The 25063-nt window shown below is 35.8% G+C and overlaps 1 protein-coding gene across 3 annotated transcripts in view; it reads left to right on the top strand.

Annotated features, from left to right (window-relative positions):
* LOC122397473 overlaps positions 1 to 25063 on the top strand; it is a 484513-nt gene that overhangs the window by 358082 nt on the left and 101368 nt on the right. For all 3 annotated transcript variants that reach the window (XR_006259108.1, XR_006259107.1, XM_043396627.1), the window contains exons 4-5: positions 11589 to 11759; positions 21345 to 21506. Coding sequence is in view for 1 of the 3 variants with exons in the window: in XM_043396627.1 (XP_043252562.1) it covers positions 11589 to 11759; positions 21345 to 21506 (333 nt within the window). In the remaining 2 variants the exon portion in view is untranslated. The remainder of the gene's footprint in view (positions 1 to 11588; positions 11760 to 21344; positions 21507 to 25063) is intronic.

Genomic DNA, 25063 nt, shown 5'->3' with positions numbered 1-25063 from the left:
GTCGTGGGTAAAATTTCAATTAATTAATTTTTGTAAATTTTTAATTTCTAAATTACGTAGTTTATCCCAGGTGTATTGAATACTATATTTTTTGTGGGACTAGGAAGATTTTAATTATATCACTTTTGTAACTGTTACTGAAAATAAGGAGAATTCTGAGATCCTTCGTGTTTTCGGATACAGGTTGAGAGCCACTGGCGCGGAGCGTTTTTCATTTCATTTTATTTAATTAATTTTTAAAAATTTTTAATTTTTAAATTACATAGTTTATCACAGGTGTATTGAATACTATATTTTTTTTGTTGAACTACGAACATTTTAATTATATCACTTTCGTAACTTTTACTCAAAATAAGGAGAATTCTGAGATCCGTCGTGGGGTTACAGGTTGAGAGCCACTGGGCGCGGAGCGTTTTTCATTTCATTTTATTTACCTAATTTTTTAAAATTTTTAATTTTTAAATTACATAGTTTATCCCAGGTGTATTGAATATTATATTTTTTTGTTGAACTACGAACATTTTAATTATATCACTTTCGTAACTTTTACTTAAAATAAGAATTCTGAGATCCGTCGTGGGGTTACAGGTTGAGAGCCACTGGCGCGGAGCGTTTTTCATTTCATTTCGTTGACACCTGTCCACGTCTCTCGCGATCCCCCCCCAAAAAGAAATAATCGTCGAACGTTTATCCACCCGAAAGTTTCGCCGTCCGTGAAAACCGCACACCGGCGAAACACTGTCCGAAAAAATTGAGGAACAAGCACGATGTCTGACAGAAACGAAGCCTGTCAAACGTAGATGTAACGGTGCTTCTCGTTCTCCGCTCTGTTTGTCGACACGTAGCCTTCCACTTTATTAAGCCACTAATGTGATGGTCGGAGGGGGCGAGAAAGTTTCACCGACCCTCTGTGAAAGTTGAACCGTTCCGACGAAATTTTCATTTTTCCCCTCCCCCTCGCTCCCCCCCTCCAACCACCATCGATATTAAGGCGAAGGAAAAATAACGAGAAACTTTTCCAAGCGCTCGTGGAAGCTGATTCGATGGGCACGTGAGGTCGAGAATCAATTGTTCCATCGATATATCGAACGATTACGAGTTCGAAAACGAGAACTTCGATCCCATAGAATACTCTATTCGAATATTCGATTGACTTTGGTTAACGAGTAAATTGAAAACACCGGGTCGTAGATGACCCATGATAAATAGTGAATTATTTAAATTAATATTGCTTACGATCGTGAAGGTGATTCCTCGATTCAAAGTAGATTTTAGAAGGGTGAACATTTTCGTCGAACAGTGAACGGGGATTATTCGAATTGAAATTCGAACGAGATAAGAATTTTGTCTAATTTCGAGATGGGTTAACGATCGTGTCATTGAATCGATCTCATCAGCAGTCACGTGGAAAGTCGATTACGTCTCGTGCAATTCGTTGCTCGGCTGCGGAACCCTTTGAAAACAGTTTCAATAATACCATGGTGAAGGTGGAATCGATGTATCTCCTCCAGTCTGAATTAGAAGGGGGCCGCGAGACGAGCGCACGTCCAATCAGAAGTATTCTCGAGCCGATCGAAACCCAATGACCCAGAGCAGTCTGAAATCCCATAATTTCCAGCAGGTAGAAGATCTAATTGGATTGGCCGCGAGACAAGTAGCCCTTCCATACAATTTAAATAGAGCTGAATTGGTGTTCTGCATAGTTTGGGAACGTAACAGATTTTCATCCCCATAAATTGGCCTTTGAAATACGCGGAACAAACCTCGATAACGCGCTCAAACTATCGCAGCGTATCGAGAGAATGTGTCTTTTCTTCTGGACCACCCAGTAGATTCTAATATTTGCTCCTAGATAAATTCGAAAGAATCGGGGAAAAGGTTAATGGTTGGACAAAGGAATTTTGTTATGATGTTGTTCATTTTGATATGATGTAGTTCATTTTGGTATGATGTAGTTCACTATGTCTTGATGAAAAGTTCCAATGGGCCCAAGCTCGTAAATTGAACAGTTTCCGAGATACGAGGGATCAAAAGTTTGAGCATAGCTGAGTGTAAAAAGCACTGTTGTACACTGTCCATTTATTTGACACCTTAAACCCCAATAGTAATGCTTTGAGCCCTTAAATATTACTCTTTGACCCCTAACCCAGACCTAACCCCCTGGCCCTCTGACTCCCATTCAGGAGTGAGAATAAAAAAACGCCAAAAAGGTGTCTTGATGGTCTCCATTAGCGGCATCTCTGGTCGCATTTAGAAGATTGTCATCCGAATATTTGGCTTTGATGACGAGCAAAACCTAAAAACCTTAAAACACTTGCAATATGTGCGCATGTACCCAATGTTTTGGCACCTGATTGACTGTGCAGTAGTAACCATTCATTACTTCCTTTTCTAGTTCCAGTTCATGATGTTTGATGTTCCAATTTGGTACAATTACGAAATTGTGAATAAACTTTTAGTCTTCTAAGGCTGTTATCCACCAACGAAGTGTCAATCTGTAATTCATCGTCATCATCTTTTTGGTCTTTTTGGGCAGGGGGTCGGGGGGTCTAGGGGCCCACAGTACTATTATTGAGTTTTAAGGGGTCAAATAAATGGACAGTGTACAACAGTGCTTCTTACACTCGAATATGCTCAAACGTGGTAGTCTAGAATAGGGGATAATCTCCTGTGAATGACATCGGTGGTGATTTGGTTGAGTGAGGTTGGTAGTGATGATGAGTGAGGGGAATACTGTGTATATCTTGAAGACAAAGGAGTTACGCAGAACAAAAGAGACTGGAGAAGAAAGAAAGAGTGTTGCATATTTGTTAAGGGTTTAGTTAAGTTTTTTTTTTGTGTATGTTATTATAAATAAATCTGTTACTTTAAGAAAGAAATACAACAGTCTAGAATAAGGCGCACTATTATTGACTTTTGATCTCCCGGTATCTAAGAAACTGTTCAATTTACGAGCTTGGGGCCCATTCAAGACATAATGAACTACATCATATCAACAGTTCAGCTAATTTAACCGGGGGCCATTTTCCATCATATCTGTGCAGAGTCCTTTTCGCGCGAAATAAGATCCTTTTAAGTTCATTTTCCAACAATCCTATATACTTTTACGAATATTCTTTGTACAAAACTTTCGTCTCTATTAGACGTTTAGTCCTGATTTAATTTAGGGGTTCAAAATGTTTTTAAAAATCTTAAAACAAAATACAACCGAATATAGGGGTAATAAGAAGAACTGTTAGAACCTCTGTTAAACTTGTTTTTTTTTTTTGGATATTATTACATGTTCTTTGCGATTCTTTGCGATTTTTCCGTGTTTAATTCATAGGATAGGACAGGTTATCGAAACGAAGAGCAGCCAGCCATGGGTCTTGGCCACAAAAATTCGAACCAGATGGAACCTGATCGCGAAAGTGTATCCTCCACGTTCGATTGCTCGTAATCTCGAAAGTTTCTGAACTGCGTCAAACTTGAGCCCGAGGCTCGATCCAAGATTGCGATAGTAAAATGCTTGGACCATAAAGTTGTGTAGTAGTTTCTAGTGATTTGCTCAAAATTTATTCCTAGTGATTCCCTAAACGTGTTTCTAAACGCGTATATTTGAACGTTTCGTCCGGAAATTTTGGTTCTTCTCGGTAACGAACGTTACAATGGTTCTGAATACTTGTTACTGTTGTGTGGAATCATTTCAATTTATTTATTATTTGTATATTTGCTCACTGAAATTAATGGCATTCGGAAGATTGAATTTATCGTTATAATTATAATTGCGTCTTTGCGAAGGCGATATTAATTACATTTGTAAAACATTCCCTTAGTAGATTTTGTAATAAACATTCCAATTTGGCCGTAAAACAAGCGTGCATTCATTGACAAAGATTACTTTAAATATAAACGTTTTCCACCATTGAATTTGTCAATCTTTGCATACTACATTAATTTCACATAAAATACTTTCTATAATCGTACGTGAAATTTGTATTATACATTTGAAGATGACCGATTTAGCGATGGAAAACGTTTATGTATGCAGATAATATTTATTTGTCAATGAATATTCATCTGCTCGAATAACTAATTTTGAATATTAATTCTTTGCATTAGCAGTTCGTATTAACATATTGATGATGGTTTAAGGCGAAAAGTAAAATGTATATTTTCAATAAAAGTCCTACTCGAGCAAGCTAAAAATAAAAATAAAATCGTCCCAAATTGTTCATATTATTTATAGGTCTATATATGTAATATTCTTATTTAAAAATGAAAAAATTGCTTGCTCGAGTAATTTTAATTCGAACCCGTCGTTTCTGCAATAAAAATTACGATAAATTGTCCTGTTATTCGATGAAACGTAAGACCAGGTAGAAGAATCACAGTGCGTACGCGCGAAACGAGTTTCAAGTTTTCAAATTCCATCCTCCGCTGGAATCGCTGGCTCCTTCGTTCGTGTCTTTGTATGGAAAGGAATATGGAAAACTTTCAAACAGGCATTAGGCTGATGTAAAAGTTCCGCCGTGCGTTTTCAAGGAGTTACATATACAGAAGTTGAAACTCTCGTAAAATAAAATCGAATTCGACTTTCCATTACATATTTTTTTTTTTTAAACACGTAATCCAATAGACTTTTCTTTCTGTTAAAATAGATATAATTTCTCGTCAAATACTATTTTTTGTGGAAATTTTATAGAAACTGTAAATTAACAAGTAAAATTAGATTTTAAAAATCAACAAAAACAAATAAAAAAAAATCAAATTGTTTATCAAGTGTCTTCCTAGTGTGTGTATATATATTGTAGGCAAAATTATTATTGAAATTGTAATGTAAATGCGAGGTCAATAATATTTAGTTAATGGAATCAGTTGCCAATTAGCACTTAACCGGAACACCGCCCCTTCAATAATAGCGGTCCGATTTTCCTGCATATTAACAAACATATGGAACGTTTTCCCCTGAATTCGTTTTATATATCAATATAATGAAATCAGTTCATGTACACATATGTACACCGGATAAGCTTTCGTGTTTAAGGTATCAGCAATTTTCGAAATATAAATGGAAACACGTATAGGTCTGTAAGCCGATTTACATCATTCCGATTTCCTACACTTCCTGTACGTTACTAAATGCCATATCAACATTTACATTGCATCGTATTCGATATTTGATGTCGATTAAATCCAAAACACATACATCCGCATTTCTTCGCTGTCAAGATAAAAATTTTTTTTTTTTTGACAAATTCATGCGATTTTTATTTTGTTCTCGTAATCTCTTTTGACTTTTTCCAATTACATTTTGTCGATGTTCTCTTTCATATCACGATATATTTGTATCAGAGTGACGTAAAAGTTAATCCAATTTTTCGTTCAAATTCAGGGTAGCCAAGCTAACCTTAAAAATGTTCAGTAGTTGCTTTCGATGATATTTAGCACAGTTGTATATCGAGACAATAATTTAATTCTTATGGATTCGCGAGAAATTTTCTTTTTTTTAATATTCGTTTGAGAACCACTGCTATAGTGAATGCTACGTTAACCACGCGAGCAATACTCGTCGCACGAATCCAAACCAATCACCGCCATCGCGTTTCTCGCATTAAATTTCGAAAGGTGTCAGCGAACGTCGCAACATGTCCACTATTAATGTCTTTTATTCTTCTTGAAATTCAATGAAACAGTTCTTTACAATCGTCTACGACCAGAATGCATAAATTTTAAAAAATTTCTAAAATTATAATAATTCTTCGAAATCTATAGACCTAGAAGAATTAAAAACTCGTAAAAATGTTTTATGCCATTTTTTTTTAATGAAATAACGCGTATCGTTTTGTTTGCTCTTTTGATTAAACCAACTGGAGTATTACGCGAAGAGTCGAACAGCGAAACAAAAGTAAATAATTGACCTGTTGCAATTTTTGAAGCACAATTACACAGATTGGCGTAAAAAGCATAAAATACAAACTACACCCTATTCTCTTTCCACGCGGCACATACTTTTTGATGAACATTGTGTAGAAAAACTGTCTACAAAAAAAAAAAAAAAAAAACAAAAAACGATTACTCACGGACAAAACAGTGAATTCGTTCCGCAGCGTTCGTAACCTGCGTAACAAAAAATCGTAAAAGTGATTATAAAAGTAAAATGCATTTTGTGAAATACAAAACGTACAAGTTTCTGAAATTTAATCAAATTTCAGCATTTAACGTGGAATTATTTTATTTGCTCGGTGTTCTCAAAATGCCGGAAATCTTCGGTTTAGAATTGTTTTAGGTTCTCCAGTTACCGAATCTCGAAGCATTTTTATAAAGTAAAAAATTTCCTTTGAAAATTAAATACACGTTCCGGTTAGAAGCTACAGCCGTGTAGTTCATTGTTCTCTGGCTCTGTCTCGTTATACTTTAATTCCGTGTCTCTTAAAATTCATCTTTGTCGTCTGTAACGAACCTAGGAGGGCAACTGTCCCCGTAACTTTCGTACGCAACAACGCAGAGAGACGGTAAAAGCAAAGCACGCGTGTAAGGATGGACCTACAACGACAGAACGCACATGTTTTACTAGTTGGTACTTCCGGTTCTGTCGAATTACGGGCGTCGACGGTTGCGCGCGCCCCGATTCGCTCTTCTTCCGCCGTGATACGAATTTTAATTCGAACTTTGCATTAAACTGGACTCATTTAAGACTTATTTATTTTTAAATTCTCTGGATTATTTGTATATCGTGTACAAAAGTATATAGTGTATGTACAAATTATAAATTAACATTTAAATTGTCGTGGAAATTATTTTCTACTGTAGTTGAGATTCAGTATTTTAAAACCAGAAAAGTTATTCATGTTTAAATGTTCTAGTAGAATTGTAAATTAGTATCTAGTAACATTCGCGCCATCTGGTGCCAGTTCAGTAATCTTAAGTAGTCCTTTAAATAAACTTTCTTTGACTATTACTGTGTCCTTTATTTAAGCTCAGCAATGACTATGGGCCCCAGAGCTATGTGTATTTATATAAGATTTCTTTTTTGGCAGAAATAATAGCAGTATACAGAGTTGGGTGAAAGGTTATGTTAGCCACTTATTCAAAAAGTGTACGAAGTATTATATAATTTGTCACTGTAAGCTCCCACTATGTTCGTGGAGCCGTTTTATTTAAAGGGGGAGTCTCATGTGAGACCTTAAAAAAATCAATTTTTTTTTGCTTCATTTTTCGAAAGTATATATATTTAAGAATGTACTGTTAAATTTTGAGAGATAAATGTTAAGTATTCTGTATAATTACCGGAGTCATTGCTTCGGGTGATTACTATGTACAGCCCAGACATTATTGTTTCGAAAAGTTTACGACAGGGTCAAGAGACACCTGCTGTTATTAAAAGTTGAAATTTGAACGTTTTTGTCATCAAGGTGCTAATATTCTGGAAGAAATTCTATATGGAGCTGAGATTGATGAGTATGATTTTGCAGAGGAATGTATATACATATAGCAACCGGGGGTCGGTCGAGCGCTTGTGAGAGCGCGATCCCTCTGGTGGCGAACATGGGAGGCGACGCCACAAGTGTTGGAATTCCCAACAGTCACGGTATTATCCAAACTCTCAAATTACAAACAGAATTGAAAAATCTTTGAAACGAAAGTGCCCTTTCTACACAGTGTTCCAAAAACCAATAAATAAATGAATAAAAAATTGAATTTTTACCCAAGATTCAATTAATCAATTTATCGAGCGACCAGTAGAAGTTTAATTCGCGATAGGGTTTAAGTTGCGCACCGCTGAGTTAAACGTTCGCGGGTCAAATCGATCCCCGATGGACGCGAGGCTCGGAAGTTTCGCGAACGACTTCTCGTTTCCGGCCTGACCTCGGCCCCGCAGTAAAAAGTTACAGTCTTCGTTGGGCGTAAATTCGCAAGATGAATTTTCAGGGAAAACAGTTACTTGACATTCAGTGGCTCGCGTTGAATTCAAGGGGGCCAATGACGACGGGGCGGGGCGGGGCCACGGTTACCCGGAAACAGCACTTGCAAACGCGTTGAAAAGTTTTATTCATAGACCGCCGCCCGAGAAAAAGATAGTCCGCTTCAATTCTCTACTTCGTTTTCAAACCGGACTCCCTTTGGTCTCGCCGGGCGCGACTCGTCCCCACAATGAAACTCCTCCCGGCGAGAGACTTGAATTAAAAACTGGATTCAAACGTCCCCCCGCGTCGGGGAAACTCTGAGAGATATTAAAATCGAGAGAAACGTGCCTCGCGACGAATGAGGACCCCGCGCAGTGGCCGGGGAGAAAGGGGTGAGGGGGGGGGGTAGGGGGGCGCAGACATTGAACATCTTCTTATTATGATTTTTCAATGGGAACTTTGTTGGACGATTTACGTGGCCAGCGACTTATGGTTGTCTCTCGCGCTGCGGTTGCTGGATAGAATGTCGGGGTTTTAACTTGTGAGAAAGATATCTTTAGGGAGGAATTTTTTTTGTATGTTGGAAAATAGTACGGATTTTTTTTTTTTTTTAATTTTATGTTCTTCTTTAATACTGGATATTGTTTGTAATTGGTTTGTTTTTTTATTTTAGGGGGGAGGGGGGTGAGACCACCCCTTGGAAATTTATAGAAAGTTGCACGAAAGTTTTTATTATATTATCTTAAAGAATATTGTAGAGTTTCTTTGAATACAACTTGTTATTTTAATTTACTGCATTATACAGGGCGTGGAAATTGTGAAACTTGTGAATGGTCGTAGTACGTTGGAGATTTCTTTACTTTGATACTTCTCTATAGGGCTTGTAATTAGGTATTACTTATCTGTTAACATTAAAAAAGAACTACTGTTTTATATAGAGAAGTTAACAAACACAATTGTAGTAAACGAATTTAGTAAAAATAAATGGAAAAGAGTTCTTAATATATACAGGGTGTTTGGCCACCCCTGGGAAAAATTTTATTGTGGGATTTTGGAGGGTAAAATATGACGAAAATCAAGAATACCAATTTCTTGATGCAGGCTTCGATAAAAAGTTATTAACAATTAAATTCAAAAACTTCAAATCGTTCTGGGAAAATGATTATTGGTTGCAGGGGTTAATTACAACCATTTTTGGTCAATAGACATATCCCCGAAATCCTACGCATTTTCGAGAAAAAAATTCGAGTAGATGCTGAAATTTTTCGACAAAATTGAAAAATTTCAAAATCGTTCTAAAAAAATTATTATTCGTTGCAGGGGTTAATTACAATCATTTTCGGTTAATAGACATACCACCGAAATCCTACGCACTTTCGAGAAAAAAATTCCTTACCGAAAATTTAATGTCTGACCATATATTGACGTGTTTCCCTGAAATTTTTCGGCGAAGAAAAAAATGTCAAATCGTTCTGGAAAAATTATTTTCTGTTGTGGGGGTTAACTAGAATTTTTTTTATTATTAGACATACCCTCGAAATCCTATCCACTTTCGAGAAAAAAATTCGAGAAGGTGCTGACATTTTTCGACGAGATTAAAAAATTTCAAATCGTTCTGGAAAAATTATTTTCGGTTGCGGGGTTACAATCATTTTTGGTGAATACACGTACCTTCGAAATCCTATCCACTTTCGAGAAAAAAAATCGGATGCGTGCTGAAATTTTTTACTGAAAAAGAATTTTTCAAATCGTTCTAAAAAAATTATTTTCGGTTGCGGAGGTCAATTATAATAATTTTTGGTGAATAGACTTACCCCCGAAATCCTGTGCATTTTCGAGAGAAAAATTCACTACGGGCGGAACTTCAAACGTTAATACCTTTTTAACAAAGCCTCCATGAACAAATTCGTATTCTTGATTTTCGTTTTATTTTGGCCTCTAGAACACCCCATTAAAATTTTTCCTTTAATATTTATAATTTTTTAAATATTTTTTAGATTTTATATCCTTGTTTGGTACCAGGTATTATCGGTATTATTTTTTTATTTGGTCTGTTTTTGTAGTTGGGGATGAAATCACCCTCTGGAAATTTTTAAAAAGAGGCACAAAAGTTTCTATTACATTATTAAAATTAATATTGTAACCTTCTGTTGAATTAAAATCGATATTTTAATTTGTTGTAGATCAGATGTTATCAGGGGGTGAACTACCCTTAATAGCAAAAATTTTTGAAATATTGTTTAGATTTTATATCCTTGTTTGGTACCAGATATTATCAGTATTAAATGTTTTCTTGAATGGAACTCGATATTTTAATTTATTGTAGAACAGATGTTATCAGGGGGTGAACTACCCTTAATAGCAAAAATTTTTTAAATATTGTTTAGATTTGATATCCTTGTTTGATACTAGATATTATCAGTATTATTTTTTTATTTGGTCTGTTTTTGTAGTTGGGGATGAAATCACCCTCTGGAAATTTTTAAAAAGAGGCACAGAAGTTTCTATTACATTATTAAAATTAATATTGTAACCTTCTGTTGAATTAAAATCGATATTTTAATTTGTTGTAGAACAGATGTTATCAAGGGGTGAACTACCCTTAATAGTAAAAATTTTTTAAATATTGCTTAGATTTTATATCCTTGTTTAATACTAGATATTATCAGTATTATTTTTTATTCTTGAATGGAACTAGATATTTTAATTTACTACCCTTAATGGTTTAAATACTCATAGAACAGCTTAGAAACTGATCATCGAATCTTATTTAATACAGTAAAATTCTTAATAAAATTCACGCTCGACTCCTCCACCAATTATGTTCGTAATTTAAATAAATATTTTATAATTATTATCGAGGCGAAGCGCACAGAAAAGATGGACGCGGGTTTCGTTTTGTCCGGGCATTGTTTCCCGAATAATTTGAGAATGTTTTATTCCACTTTATACGAGAATTATTAGCTTTTGTTTTTTCACTGATGCGACCGAGCAATAGGTGTATTATTATATTTCTAAAGCGCGGTTCGTTGAAAACTATACAGGCCCGGCGGTGGCTACGCGTACGATGAAGGTTATAAACGCGTAACGAATTGCTATTACAAAGGAAGAGAAAAAAAAATGTTACTCGTTCGCCGCTAACCAAAGATTTATTAAAATGTCCGTTCGTCGAACGAAACGTATTTCATTTTTCCGCGGTACGTTAATTAAAATTTATTCTCTGTAAAAAATGTACTGGGAGTTTGTTCGATAACCTGTGGAATAGTTAATCAAGTGGTGATATAAAACTGATTTTTTTAACAAATTTGAAAACTGCAAATTTTTTTTTTCTCGTATATTATAAATGAAACACTATTGTTAATCACGGTACCAAAAGTGTCTCGATATTATTAAACTATTTTTCAAATTCGTAAAAAATTATTCTCTCTGTTTAATGAATTTCTGAATGCACAGAGAAAGGGATGAATTTTGACAGAATAACGTGGCAAAAATTAATTATGTAGCAATTTTACCGGACAACTTGTGCCAGCAAACGATTCGAACATTTTCGAGAAACCCAATGAACAGCGAATGAAACGTAAGGACTGCACCGTAAGCGACCGTGTTTGCTGAATAGAAGCAATAATAGTAGGACGAATCGAAACCACTTTTTAGCCGTCTAATTGACCGACTTCCGATTCAATCCTGTCGTTTCTGTTTCAGTGCAACCTGCATTTGTACGTGTCATCGACGAAAGTACGAAGAAACCGTTAAGCACCGGCACCACTTTAGGACCAATAAACGATGGTTCGATGGTTTCCTTGTTCTGCGAGAGCGGCGAAGGGAAACCAGTGCCTTTGGTCGAATGGTTTAAAGGCGACCAGCTACTAGAAGGTAAGATTCAAGCACGGTTGTACGAGTTTCCAATCCCAAGAAATTCTTCTAATCCCCTGCGCTGCATTAAGAAAATAAGAATATTTACATTCGTCATTTTCAACAAGAAGAAAAACAATATTTCAAAATTCCCTCAAGATATACAAGAATAATTTTTTCAATTTCCTTGCACTGGAAAATTTAAAATATGTAGGTGTGAATTTTCCAACAATAATTTATTAATCAAATATCTCTCAACGTTGATCCTCTTCGAAAGGTGGACCTAAAATAATAATACTCATACTCGGATAAAATCGATAGAAAATACGAACGACGAAATGTAAATGTGGAAATTCTGAAAAAAAAGTTGAAAGATGAGTTTACACGTCAGATGTAAGTTTCAAATTGCACGAGGTAGTTTAAATATTACGAGATTAAACTTTTGGGATGTAGCGAATTGTTTCAGTATACACGTGCTTGAATTAAGTACGTATTTATGCAGAAGCTACTAAATCGTGTCTATGTACGTTTATACATGCTCGCCGAAACTGGCCAGTATGTGACGGGAAACATCGAGAGAAATTTAATTAATAAACATTTGCTGGAAACGAGCGCTCCATTGAAACCACTGAATATTACGTCAAAATTTCCCTCGAAAGATGTTTACGACTCTGGTCTGATTCCAAGTTTAACCTACTTACAACTTGCGTTCTATGCACGAGTTTTACAATATTCGTACAGCATATTTTTCATGGAAATCAATTCGTTGATAATTTTATTAAATTGGACAGGATATTGAATAATTTGATATAATTTAATATTGCTTAGTGGAAGTGCTTGCAGATTAAATAATTAATTGGTCGTGTCTGCTTTAAACTTGTTTAAATATTAAGTGGTATAGCTCGTATCGAGTCAGACGTTTTAGCCAGCCTTTCTATAGACTGCGATCAAACTGAAATTTCTAAAAATCATTCGCATTCTTTGTATCTGCCGATGATAAAATTCAATAATTTCATCGATTTTTAAAATTTTGTAATTTTTCAGAAGCGAAACTTTTATCTATTTTCTAACATTTCTGCTATTTGTTATCTTTAAAGAAGCCAGGAAATCGTGCAAATAATTTTCACTCGGTCGACAGTGTTTTAAATTTTTTTTTGAAAATTTCGTATTTTACGGAACAAGGTCCGCGAGTTCTCAGACTAACCTGTAAACCATAAGCGCAAGTACCGACCAATATCGCGTTATATTTATGTTTAAACTCTCCAGTAAAACATTTATATATCATACAATTAAATGTGTAATATATTAACACTTTTTAAAAAGATTTTCAAAATTTAAATTCAGCCTCCAAGGAAGAAATTTGTAAAATTCAATAGATCAAAGTATTCGAGTGAATGGTATTATCGTTGATATCGTCACTGTTCGATTAAACGCAGGTTTGATAATGTTTTACTTCCTCGGTCTGTAAAACAGTTCGAAGATGACCGTAACGATCTCTGATGACAGAAAACGTAAGTAAAAAGTGTTGAGTGACAGACGTTTAATGGCCAAGGAAGTTACCGCGAGAATTGATCTCCCCGAAACAATTGTCTCGAGTCTCCTCCGGAAACATCTACATCTAAATAAGGCAAGATTAAGGTAATGAGAATTCTTTCTTCCGTTAAACGAAGGCCAGAAAACTGAAATCTCACCGACGCTGGACCCGGAACCTTGGTCCTTTACGATCCTCGTTGGCAAACCAGAGTCTATGGGAACGACGAGACTTCCCCATGACGGGCAAAGTCCGGTAAATCAGGGGTGAAAAAAATGGCTAACAATTTTGTGAGATTGCGTGACATTTTGATTGATATTAAGGATGGCAATTGTAACGGTAAATGGCGAATACTGCGCTAACCCACCGACACGATTAAGCTTATTCGAGGGGACAAATAGCCGGAGACGTCGCAAGAATGGAATTTCACGCGGAGTAGATGATTATTATTGGTTTGAAAATACACACGTCCAAACACACAGTACTCTGTAAGGGATGTTTTCTTCAAGAACTTAGTAAAATAAAGCAAATTAGAAGTCAACGTGCAAACAAATCTTCAAAGCTCCATTTATAGAGGTTATCGTACCAAATTTTATAATTTTTTGATCGACTAACAAGGAACCATCGCGAACGGTCCGGCTTCGATTTTGATGAAACTTTGTACACTTATAAAGCAGCCAAAAATAATCGACACGTATTTTGTTTTAACTGCGGTAACTCGAGTTTAAGGGGTGAAACCACCCCTTGAAGTTTTGGCTCGAAACGGCTATCTCGAAAACGGAAAGACATACAAAAAAATTGTTAATGGGCGAGGTTGATGGTTTCTTATGTACAATAACATGGTGTTAAAAAATTTAAACAAATACAATTTGTTTATAACAAAAAAAAATGTATTAACTTAATTTTTCATTTTATTGAAATTTTCATAATGACAAAAAATGACGAGCATTTTATTCCAAATCCATTGGTATGCGATTTTTTAAAAGAGGCAATTTTAAAATATTACATACCAATGGATTTGGAAAAGTTCGGCCACCCTTGGGAAAAATTTTAATGGGAGATTCTAGAGGCCAAAATAAGACGAAAATCAAGGATATCAATTTGTTGATTGAGCCTTCGTTAAAAAATTATTAAAAAATTAAATTAAAAAATTTCAAATCCTCCGGGAAAAAATTATTTTCGGTTGCGGGGGCCAATTACAATCATTTTTGGTCAATACATATACCTACGAAATCCACTTCCGAGAAAAAAATTCCTAATCGAAAATGTAATTTATGGCCAGAAATGTTGTACGAAAATTTCATGCGGATCTTTAAAATGTCATAACTTCTGAACGGATTGAAGGATTTTAATTTTCAAAAATGCAAACGACGCGTATTTTAATCAAGAATACGTAGATATCGCAAAAATATGCAAAAAGTTGATCCTTGACCCCGCAAAATGAGAAAAACCCCATAAAAATGGTCCAATCTTCAAACAGCGATAATTCCTACAATAGTGAATATATTTCAATGAAACTCTTTTCTGAAGTAGAGCTCATAGGTACCTACAAAAAAGTATTGGCCAACGTTTTTGTAGGGCGTCAAACAAAATTATTAAAAATGAAAAACGAATTTTTAAGAAAATCGACAGGGCGTAGGTGCCTAAATTTTTCAGCGAAAAAAAAAAATTTCAAATCGTTCTAAAAAAATTATTTTCGGTTGCAGGGGTCGATTACAATCATTTTTGGTCATTACACATTCCCCCGAAATCTTGGGCATTTCGGAGAAAAAAATTCAGTACGGGCGGAACTTTAAACGTTAATAATTTCTTAACGAAGCCTCTATCAACAAATTGGTATTCTTGTATTTTTCCCGATTTTGTCCTTTAGAAGTAGTGCAAGCCTACAGTGCTTCATTAAAATCAAAGTTAGAACGGCTACTACCATAATGGATGTGCGCGCAAGATGTAAATCATCAAAATCTGCAAAACTGTAGGAGGCAATTTTAAAAAATCGCATACCAATAGATTTGGAATAAAATGCTCGTCATTTTTTGTCATTATGAAAATTTCAATAAAATGAAAAATTAAGTTAATAAATTTTTTTTTGTTATAAACAAATTGTATTTTTTTAAATTTTTTAACACCATGTTATTGTACATAAGAAACCATCAACCTCGCCCATTAACAATTTTTTTGTATGTCTTTCCGTTTTCGAGATAGCCGTTTCGAGCCAAAACTTCAAGGGGTGGTTTCACCCCTTAAACTCGAGTTACCGCAGCTAAAAAAAAATACGTGTCGATTATTTTTGGCTGCTTTATAAGTGTACAAAGTTTCATCAAAATCGAAGCCGGACCGTTCGCGATGGTTCCTTGTAAGACTAGAGTATAAAGCAAATCTGAAGTCAACATACAAACACATAGACATACATTCTTTGATTCTCTGTATATACAGTGTGTTAGAAAATGATTGGTTCAGTCATACTTATGATAATAATTTTCGAAGTGCATGAATCAGTTTTCAGTTTTTTTTGTTTAGTGCTTCATCAAGCACTAAACAATGGTTAAAAACTAAAAATATAGACACATTAACATGGACATCAAGGTCTCCTGATCTTAACCCGATTGAGAATTTATGGGGACAACTAGTACGCGATGTTTACGACGATTATCGCCAATTCAATAGTGTAAAAGAGCTCAAAACGGCAATTACGAACGCTCACAGATCTTATCGAATCTATGCCGAAACGAATCAATTTATTAATTAAAAGTGGTGGAAAACCTCTTAAATATTAATTTTAATTTTTACTTTGCTAAGAATTATTTAATGGCTATGTATAAATATGTTTTTTTAAAGTGAACCTATCATTTATTAACGGTTGAAATATGTTAAAATTATGATATTCTTATATCACATCATTTAGAAATATTACTCTAAAACGAAATTTAGCAATCAGATTTGTTAATACAAGGACCTTATATCTTGAAAGTCTGAGAGCAGTTGATACATTTCTCTATAAGTTACGATAATAAATGTGAGTGAACTTATCATTTCCTAACACACTGTAGTAGTTATCGTACCAAGTTTTATAATTTTTTGACCATACTGACCCTGAAATATAAAGCAATGCAGAGATAATCAAACAAACACACACATCTATACATATCTATAGAAAAATTTTGAATGACTTGGATGCTCTATAAATGGAAATTATCGTACCATTTTTCATGATTCTGTGATCATATGGCACCTGAAATATAAAGCCAAGCATAGGTAATCATGCAAACATACACATATCCATACAAAAATCTGAATGAGACGGATGCTCTACAAATGGAAGTTGTACCACTTTTCATGATTTTATAATTACACTGAACCGGAAATATAAAGCAAAACAAAAATAATAAAACATCAAAAACATAGATGACTCCTTTTTTACAGAAAACAAAGCAACTAATTTGACTAGAAAAGATTAAACTGCTATAACCCAAATAAGAATTGTACACTCCAAAATCTCCCACTCATACTTATTATCAAAGTAACCCATCCCAATATGCGAACACTGCAACAGAACAATTACAACGGATTACCTAATCCTTGGCTGCCCAAAATACAATACTCTTCGCCGTAAACACAACTTAAAGAAAACCTCACCGACAAAAAGCTACACAACCTACTGGGATTCATCGAAGAAAGAAAATTAATTGACAAAATATAAGAAAAAACTCGCAGTGGAAACGGCGTAAAAAACCATCAAATAAAAAAAAAAATAATAATAATAATCAAACAAACACAGACATATCCATACATACAAAATTCTATAACCAAAGATAAAGTGAAATTTTTTTACCCAACTTAAATATATCTCCGAAACTATCGAGTGGGAACGCTTGAAATTTTGCACATAGCAACCAGGGCACCTAATCTACGATCCTGAAAAAGTAGATTAAAATAGAGGATAGAGAAGCTTGTAGAGGAATCATTTAATGACGCGTTGTAACCTTTCCAACCGTCCACGATCGGAGCGTGAATTTCGAGTCCCGTGCACGGGCATAGTTGAAAATCGGTTACACGATACTGTTTCGAGTTTGGCTGAGATTTCGGTGTTCTAATATAATACTGTCAAAGGGACGTCGCGGCAGTTAAAATGACACAATGACGGTTCGGCCAGCCGCTGGGACTGGATCGGGCTGATGTCGTTTCGCGTGCTTTGCATCAAAGGAATAACGCGGCCACACAGCGCGAATGTGGTCGTGTGTAGCAACCGCGTGTGTGTGTTTCACCATCACATACGTGTCGCGATCCTATCCCCCTTGTCATTAAACGTAAAAAGTCTCGAATACTTCCGATCTCTTTATTGACCGTGGACCATTCCAAACTCTCCCTAATGAAAATTTATGTCTTCCATTTAATCTCATTCCTGCTACGAAAACCGATAAATTGGAAAATAATTTATTAATACTGTCGTTCAGAAGCGTTCGAGCTACGTCTTCGGTTCTACGAATGGTCGAAATTGACTAGGATTTCGTAGAATGAAAAATAATTGTAACAATAATTTTTTGTTCTTGATTAATTGCTCCGGTAGGAACTTGATGTTACTTCGCGGGATGTATGATAAATAGAGCCATAGAAGCCTATCAACGACGCTTGGAATAATGCATCAATGTCGGAAGAAGGTGTGTGTGGGCGCGAAGCTATATGAATGTTGGGAATTGATCGTTGTTTTGCGTTGGGGGGGAAAAAAACAAGGAACGATCGTATCCTGCGAAATGACATCAAAATCGTATTTAGATTCTAGCTTGAAAATCGTCGATGTGAAAGAAATTTAAAAAATAGACTTGGCTTTTTCCTTTTTATTTGAACAAAATGTTATAAAATCGATCGCAACATCGTCGAAAATATTCGTAACCATTGAATGTTTAGCAATTGTAATTATTCGTGGATTCGTCGGTGAATCAAGTGGCGAGTAAACGTTCTAGTTTCCAATTTTAATAACTATAACTATGTTCCAAGCCACGATTCGTAGGTGCAAATTACGGTCCAGTTTAATAATGCCGGAACTTCGAAATCCAGATTCCATTCGACCGCAATATGTACTTAGAAAATTATTCAATGATCTTTCCGAATATATTTGACACGCGGCCGTTCAAAGTTCTGCTCAAAACTGCTTAAAACAAATTATAATTCGACGAAATCCCACCAACTATGCCCGAAATTCCCGCCCCAAAGGATCAAACCAACTGTGAAAATTGGAGGCGGAATCCTCGCGGTCTGCGGGTCGGTTTTCGAGAAACGAAACCTGACTTCTCGTTCCGAATCGAACAAACCGTGGATTCGGTACGCGGAACAAAGATATTCCGAAAATCCACGCGCCAAACGATAACGGTCCAAAGCATTCGAATTCGGTTTCAGGATATTACTTCGGTTTAGAAAGCGTTACAAACTGGTAAATAATAATTTCATTTAAAATTTTCGTCTCACCTTAACACTAAACCTACCACGACCGGTCAAATAAACCATTAAACTCTCGTTTAGAATTTTTAATACACAATATTATTTTAGCGCCATTCAACTTCACGACTTTTCTTGTAATATACGTACAATGAATTTTACTGTATTCACTTTTCTTCTTATAGTTTGTTTTTCGAGAAATATATATAGTCTGTCTTGCCTATAACGACCGGTAATCGGACTGGTTGAATGATTTTTATTTTTTTTTGTAAAAAAACTGGACAAAATTTGATACCAAATGTAAATAGAAAACACATAGGAGAGAATCTTCAATTGTCAGTCTTGGAATGATCTAACAACACGTATTAAAAATAGTTACACTTTATACACACGCAGTTTCAAAGATATTAGTGTGTTGTCCATAATTGAGCCATCATTGGAAGCGGCAAAGCCTCCCCTTTAAAATGGTTTTTGGTTTTAGTCGATCCGGCTTTTCGTTTTCGAGATATCGTAATATATGTAAAAGGTAATTTTTAAAATTCCGCTGTCTCTCGCTCGACGTCACAGAAAGGCCTATTAACGCGTATTAAAAATCATAAAACTTTAGAGCTGTGCAGTTCTAAAACTATTAGTGTTTTATTAATTACCGAGCCATCGTTAGTAGCGGCAAAGCCTCCCCTTTAAAATGGTTTTTGGTTTTTGTCGATTCGACTTTTCGTTTTCGAGATATCGTAATTTATGTAAAAGGTAATTTTTAAAATTTCACTGACTCTCTCTCGACGTCACAGAAAGGCGTATCTATTAACGCGTATTAAAAATCATAAAACTTTAGACCTGTGCAGTTCTAAAACTATTAGTGTTTTATTAATAATTGAACCACTGTTGGCGGCGGTGAACCTTCCCCTTTAAAATGATTTTTGGTTTTTGTCGATCCGCCTTTTCGTTTTCGAGATATCGTAATTTATGTAAAAGGTAATTTTTTTAATTCGACTCTCTCTATCTCCGTCTAGCGCGTCGGACCTCTCTCTCGCTCGTGCGTCGTGCTGACCTACCCTACGAACGTGACTGTCGTGACCCAGTTCCCGCGTAGTACTTCCAAGAATTTACTACGCGCTACTATTTACGCGCGCGCGGTCATTGATCTCGCGTCAATGAAACGTAAACAAACGCTTCGGTCCCTTATATCTCTGTAACTAGCCACCGCATCGACTTGAAACTGAAATCGCTATATCTCCGGAACTAATTACGCTATCGACTCGTACGAACGCTCATTTTAAAGGGCATTTCATCCTCTATCATACGAACCTAACAACTATTATAATTTATGCTATCTGCCATGTTAATTTTGACATTTACTTTGACGCTATATACTCAAAGAAGTTTCGGCAATTCCTATTGATCCTACGTTTGGTGTGCGATAAAACTGGATCATAAATTGTTTACTTAATTGAAAATTAATTTAAATTTCTATACAGGGTGTTTGTATATTTACTATGTCATTTTTTCGTAAATAATTATTTTCTCTGTGTTGGAAATCCTATAAATACAATACAAAACTGAAACGACTAATGTAAAATAGGCGTCATTGTACCTGTGGATGTATAAAAGAATTCACCCGATAGATTCAGGAATATCCGGAATCTAGATACCTAGGAATCTAGCGTCCTAACAACCGCTACAACCAGGCGTGATTGCTAATAAATGTTCGTCGTTATGTGAATGTCGTATTGAATATATCCCATAATATCGAATACTCTGGAACAAAGTACGCTATCGATTTGAAAGAAAATTCGTTTTCTATCCAATGAAAATTACAAAATTGTTTAACATAAAAGAGAGGGGTATCTTACGAATAAAAATCAATACACAACTTTCTACGCATATAATGCAGAAATTACGTTGCTTCGTAAAAGAGAATAAGAAATACTGGTCATTTGACCAGTCGTGGTAGGAATGGGTATACATGTTAAAATTAGCAACGATATACCATTAAATGTTATCTCGTATTATTTTGTTCGCAAAAAGTTTTTAACAAAAATCGAAATCCATGTGATGTTGCATGCGTTCATTCGTCGTTTAAAAATTTTTATATCGTAAATATTTTGTATAGAATCTGAAAAACGCTGTATGAAAACACCAAAGAATAAACTCTGTCGGTTAAATTTCGCACGCGTCGGAATTCTCTGTCCAAACAAAGATGGCGGACGGCGCGTTGAAAAGATCGTGGAAACGCAGCGTCCAGGCGCGTCAAACGTCAGAGCCATTGAACTAAATGATGACAGTCGTCGGTGGGGTTCGTAACAGCTGTCTGCTCGCGTCGTTGAAACAAGTAATTATGTATCTGGTTGGGAGGTCCGACAAGCGAGAAAGCGAGACACGGTGCGGTCCATTGTGTTTCGCCGAGGCACTTCGCAGATTGGCAACGACGTATCGGTTTAAGCCAGACGGGAAATCTTCGTTGCTCCGGTCGAGTGGATAAAAGACACCGGCTACAAGCGTCTCTGTGTCTCTCTGGCTTCGAAAGAATAACACGAGTAAGAGGGAACGCGGCTTTAGGGTGCGTAACACGCGCTCCGACGCGCTCCAGCCTCGAAACTCGTTCGAAAAACACACAGCTAAACGTGTTTTGCACCGATGTGTTTCAGCAAATAGTTCGACAACGATCGCCGACAACGGCGTAGGCACCGGGACCAGCTTACTGGAGATGCAGATCACGAGGGACGAGCTGGGAGCAACTTTCACGTGTAAAGTTAACAGCATTGCACTCTTCGAGCCCCTCACCGTCGACGTCAAGCTCGACGTGCACGGTAAGTTTATTTTTCCACCGTTAAAACGACGCTATTCCACCTTTTTGTTTATAACAAAGATACGTACAACTTCGTTTTCGGCGCGTTTTTTTAAATGGTTGGAAATTTATTCGACGTGCAATACAATTAGGACCGTTTTACATACTTTAGCATATAGCAGGAAAAAAATTGCGTCGCGTGGTTTCGACTTGAGTCATTTATTTGGAACGAAAAATGGTTGATTTCAGGATGAATTTTTGGTTAACTGCTATACCAAACTTCTGAAATTGCCAAAGGGACTGTTTGAAATATGATTTTATATCTCTAATCTGTCTCGAGGAGACGAATTAATCGTGCTATAGAGAGGTTGTACATCTAATTGGTAAGATCACACTTAGAATATGCGTTTGATCTCCATCTGCATTGAAATATGTCGTACTGCTGGAGATGGAGTAACGGTAAATGCCTCAGGATAGTGGTTAGTAATCAGGTCAGCCTACAGCGGCCACCGATCATAATTGTGAACCATTAATGACAACTCTTAGACGAGCGTCGTTGCACGATCTATCGATTCGAAAGTTCTGATCAAGATTCATGAGTAACTTAGACCTATCAGAAATACTACAATTATCTGATGTAACTGACCATTCAATTTCTTCTAATAAAATTGTTTTCATCCTTGGACTCGGTCGTGTGGGACACCCTGTATACACTGAGAAGTTGAAACACGAAACTAGCTCTCGCGTATCGGATTATTGGACGTGTCGAAGTAGCAAATGGTTGGGATTACAGAGACTGTACACTATTACAAAAATAAATTGTTTATCAGTAAGTTAACCCTTAAAGTTGATATATAATATATTTTATACTTAAAATTCCGAATTATAAAATATATCGAAAATTTAATTTCCACATTTCACCCCTCCAGTGTTCCAAGAAATCTTGATTCCGTATTTAAGGAATAGGGCTATTTCGTTCTGCAACTTTTATTTCGAAACTTTATGAATATACTCTGTAATTTAAGAGTTATATAGGCACGCATAAAATGAATGGCTCCGCCATAAGGGGTGGTTTTTCCTCGAAGGTCGTAAAGCAGCAGGAATGAAATACAGAATAGCTCTTACAAGAAACATCGCTCAAGTAACGCGTCAATTTTTGTAAAATATACGCGACTCTTACAAAAAAAATATTTGACGCGCATATTTCTTTTTTATCTACTTTTTTATTACAACAGCCACATCTGGAGGGGAATTTAACGATCCTTGTTCTTCAATATTATTCGTAATTTTTCAAAATCAAGAACGAGTACGTATTTACCCCAACATTTCGATAACTATTTTCGAAGAAAATTATCCAAGCTGAAATTTAACGATCCTCGTTCTCCGATATTATTCGTAATTTTTGAAAATTCATAGGGTCAACAACGACTTAAAGTATATTTATTTAAGAATTACGATTTCTTCTTCTAAGGTTAACATTTTCCATTAGAACGATAAAGGAAGTTTTCCCAAGCTCGCGATCAATTTCTGTCCGAAGTTTGTGAGCGAAGTATAACATATAAAGTAAGAACGAAGTCAAAGAGAACGAACTGTTAGTAAATTATGATCTCGCTAGTTTCAGTCGTAAATCACGTTGACCGTGACTTTTAGAAACGTCTTTCCTTCTTTTCTGCCTTTCGTTGAAACCGAAATCGTTAAAATTCGCGTGCGTCCGCGAGCACCGGTGCCAGCGTCTTCTTTCGTAGCTTCTCCATCTTCTACCTTTCAGTCAACATTTCGATTAAACACGCGTGATTCCACCGTGGAAGATTTTTCAAACGCCTCGAAAAATCACGTTACTTTTTTAACGAATTCTCCCGCGCGCTGACTTCCTTTAATCTGATTTTCTCTAATTTATTCCTGTCAGTTTTCTTCTGCCGGATTAAATCTCGCGCAATCTGTTCCTTTCAATTTCACTTCCCTTGTTTCAATTTTCCGCCGTTTATCTCTGCCATGTCGTTTTCGTTCGTTTGCAGAAACAGTCTGAGTTCGACACGATCCTTGAATTATGGGGACGCATTTACTTTGCGACTCGCTTCCTCCGCGACGCGATAAGTGTTTCCGCGACGTACACCGTCAACGATATATTTGTTCTCGAGTATAATAAATTCATTTCTCGAACCGATATATCCTTCGTGGCGTTATAAGTTAAATCGAGCGACTTAAATCGGTATAGTAAATATTTGAAAATGGTTTGTCAGAGAATATAGTTTAAAGAAACGTCAAAAATGGTTTGGTTTAGGTGGAACAAGAGTGTCAACGAACACCCTTATAAATAATTCAAGGCTTATGTTGTAATATCCGTTGTCTGGCATGCTAATGTGGCAAGATGGCCGCGATGAAACGAATACCAAATTCGATCGCAAAGGGTAACACCGTTTTACCAAAACTTGACTGTTCGGACGCGTTTGAAGTTTCCGATAAGGATCGTCCAATTTCGGTAAAAGATAAGATAACCCTCGTGTAACGCGTTATATCGTATCAAGTATCTACATGGCATCCGGTTACGGCAATACGGTATTGTAGCCCTTGTATTAAGTAAGGATCACTACACAGTACCTACGCGAAACGTCTGATCTATATCAGGCCATAACTACTGTGTGGAATTATCGAACAGGTGGCGTTACGTGATGTAGGCTGAAATCGTCGATAAGTAATACGTAATATCGCGTAACGTCACTGGGAAACGTTAATATCACGCGTCATGGATATTTATATTGCATAGGATTTTTTAATTAACTTCATGTGTATCAATTCGATATCGTGCTGCACAGTTCAAGTATGCAGCGTTATTAAAATATGACATCTCGGGGAAAAATTGTAATGGGAGATTCTGGAGGCCAAAATAAGATGAAAATCAAGAATATCAATTTCTTGACTGAAGCTTCATTAAAAAGTTATTACAAAATTAAATTAAACAATTTCAAATCATTCTGAAAAAATTATTTTTGGTTGTCAGATTCAATTACAATCATTTTTGGTGAATAGACATACCCCCGAAATCTTACGCATTTTCGTAAAAAAAATTCGAGAAGGTGTGAAATTTTTCGACGAAATTAAAAAATTTCAAAATCGTTTAAAAAAAATTATTATTGCAGGGGTCAATTACAACCATTTTTGATCAATAAACATACCATCGAAATCCTACGCATTTTCGAGAAAAAAATTCCTTACCGAAAATGTAATGCCTGACTATATATTGACATGTTTCCCTGAAATTTTTCAGCAAAAAAAAAGATGTCAAATCGTTCTGGAAAAAATATTTTCGGTTGCGAGGCTCAATTACAATCATTTTTTATCATTAGACATACCCTTCAAATCCTACCCATTTTCGAGAAAAAAAATTGGGTAGGTGCTGAAATTTTTCGACGAAAAAAAAAAATGTCAAATCGTTCTGGAAAAAATATTTTCGGTTGCGAGGCTCAATTACAATCATTTTTTATCATTAGACATACCCTCCAAATCCTATCCACTTTGGAGAAAATAATTCAAGACGATGTGAAATTTCGAGGAAATTAAAAAATTTCAAAATCGTTCTAA

This window comes from Colletes gigas, unplaced genomic scaffold (assembly GCF_013123115.1).
Source record: "Colletes gigas isolate AHSC1104 unplaced genomic scaffold, ASM1312311v1 Colletes_gigas_Sc00009, whole genome shotgun sequence".
NCBI lineage: Eukaryota > Metazoa > Arthropoda > Insecta > Hymenoptera > Colletidae > Colletes > Colletes gigas.
Note: the sequence above shows the minus strand (reverse complement) of the source record. Positions and strands in the feature narration are given on the sequence as shown.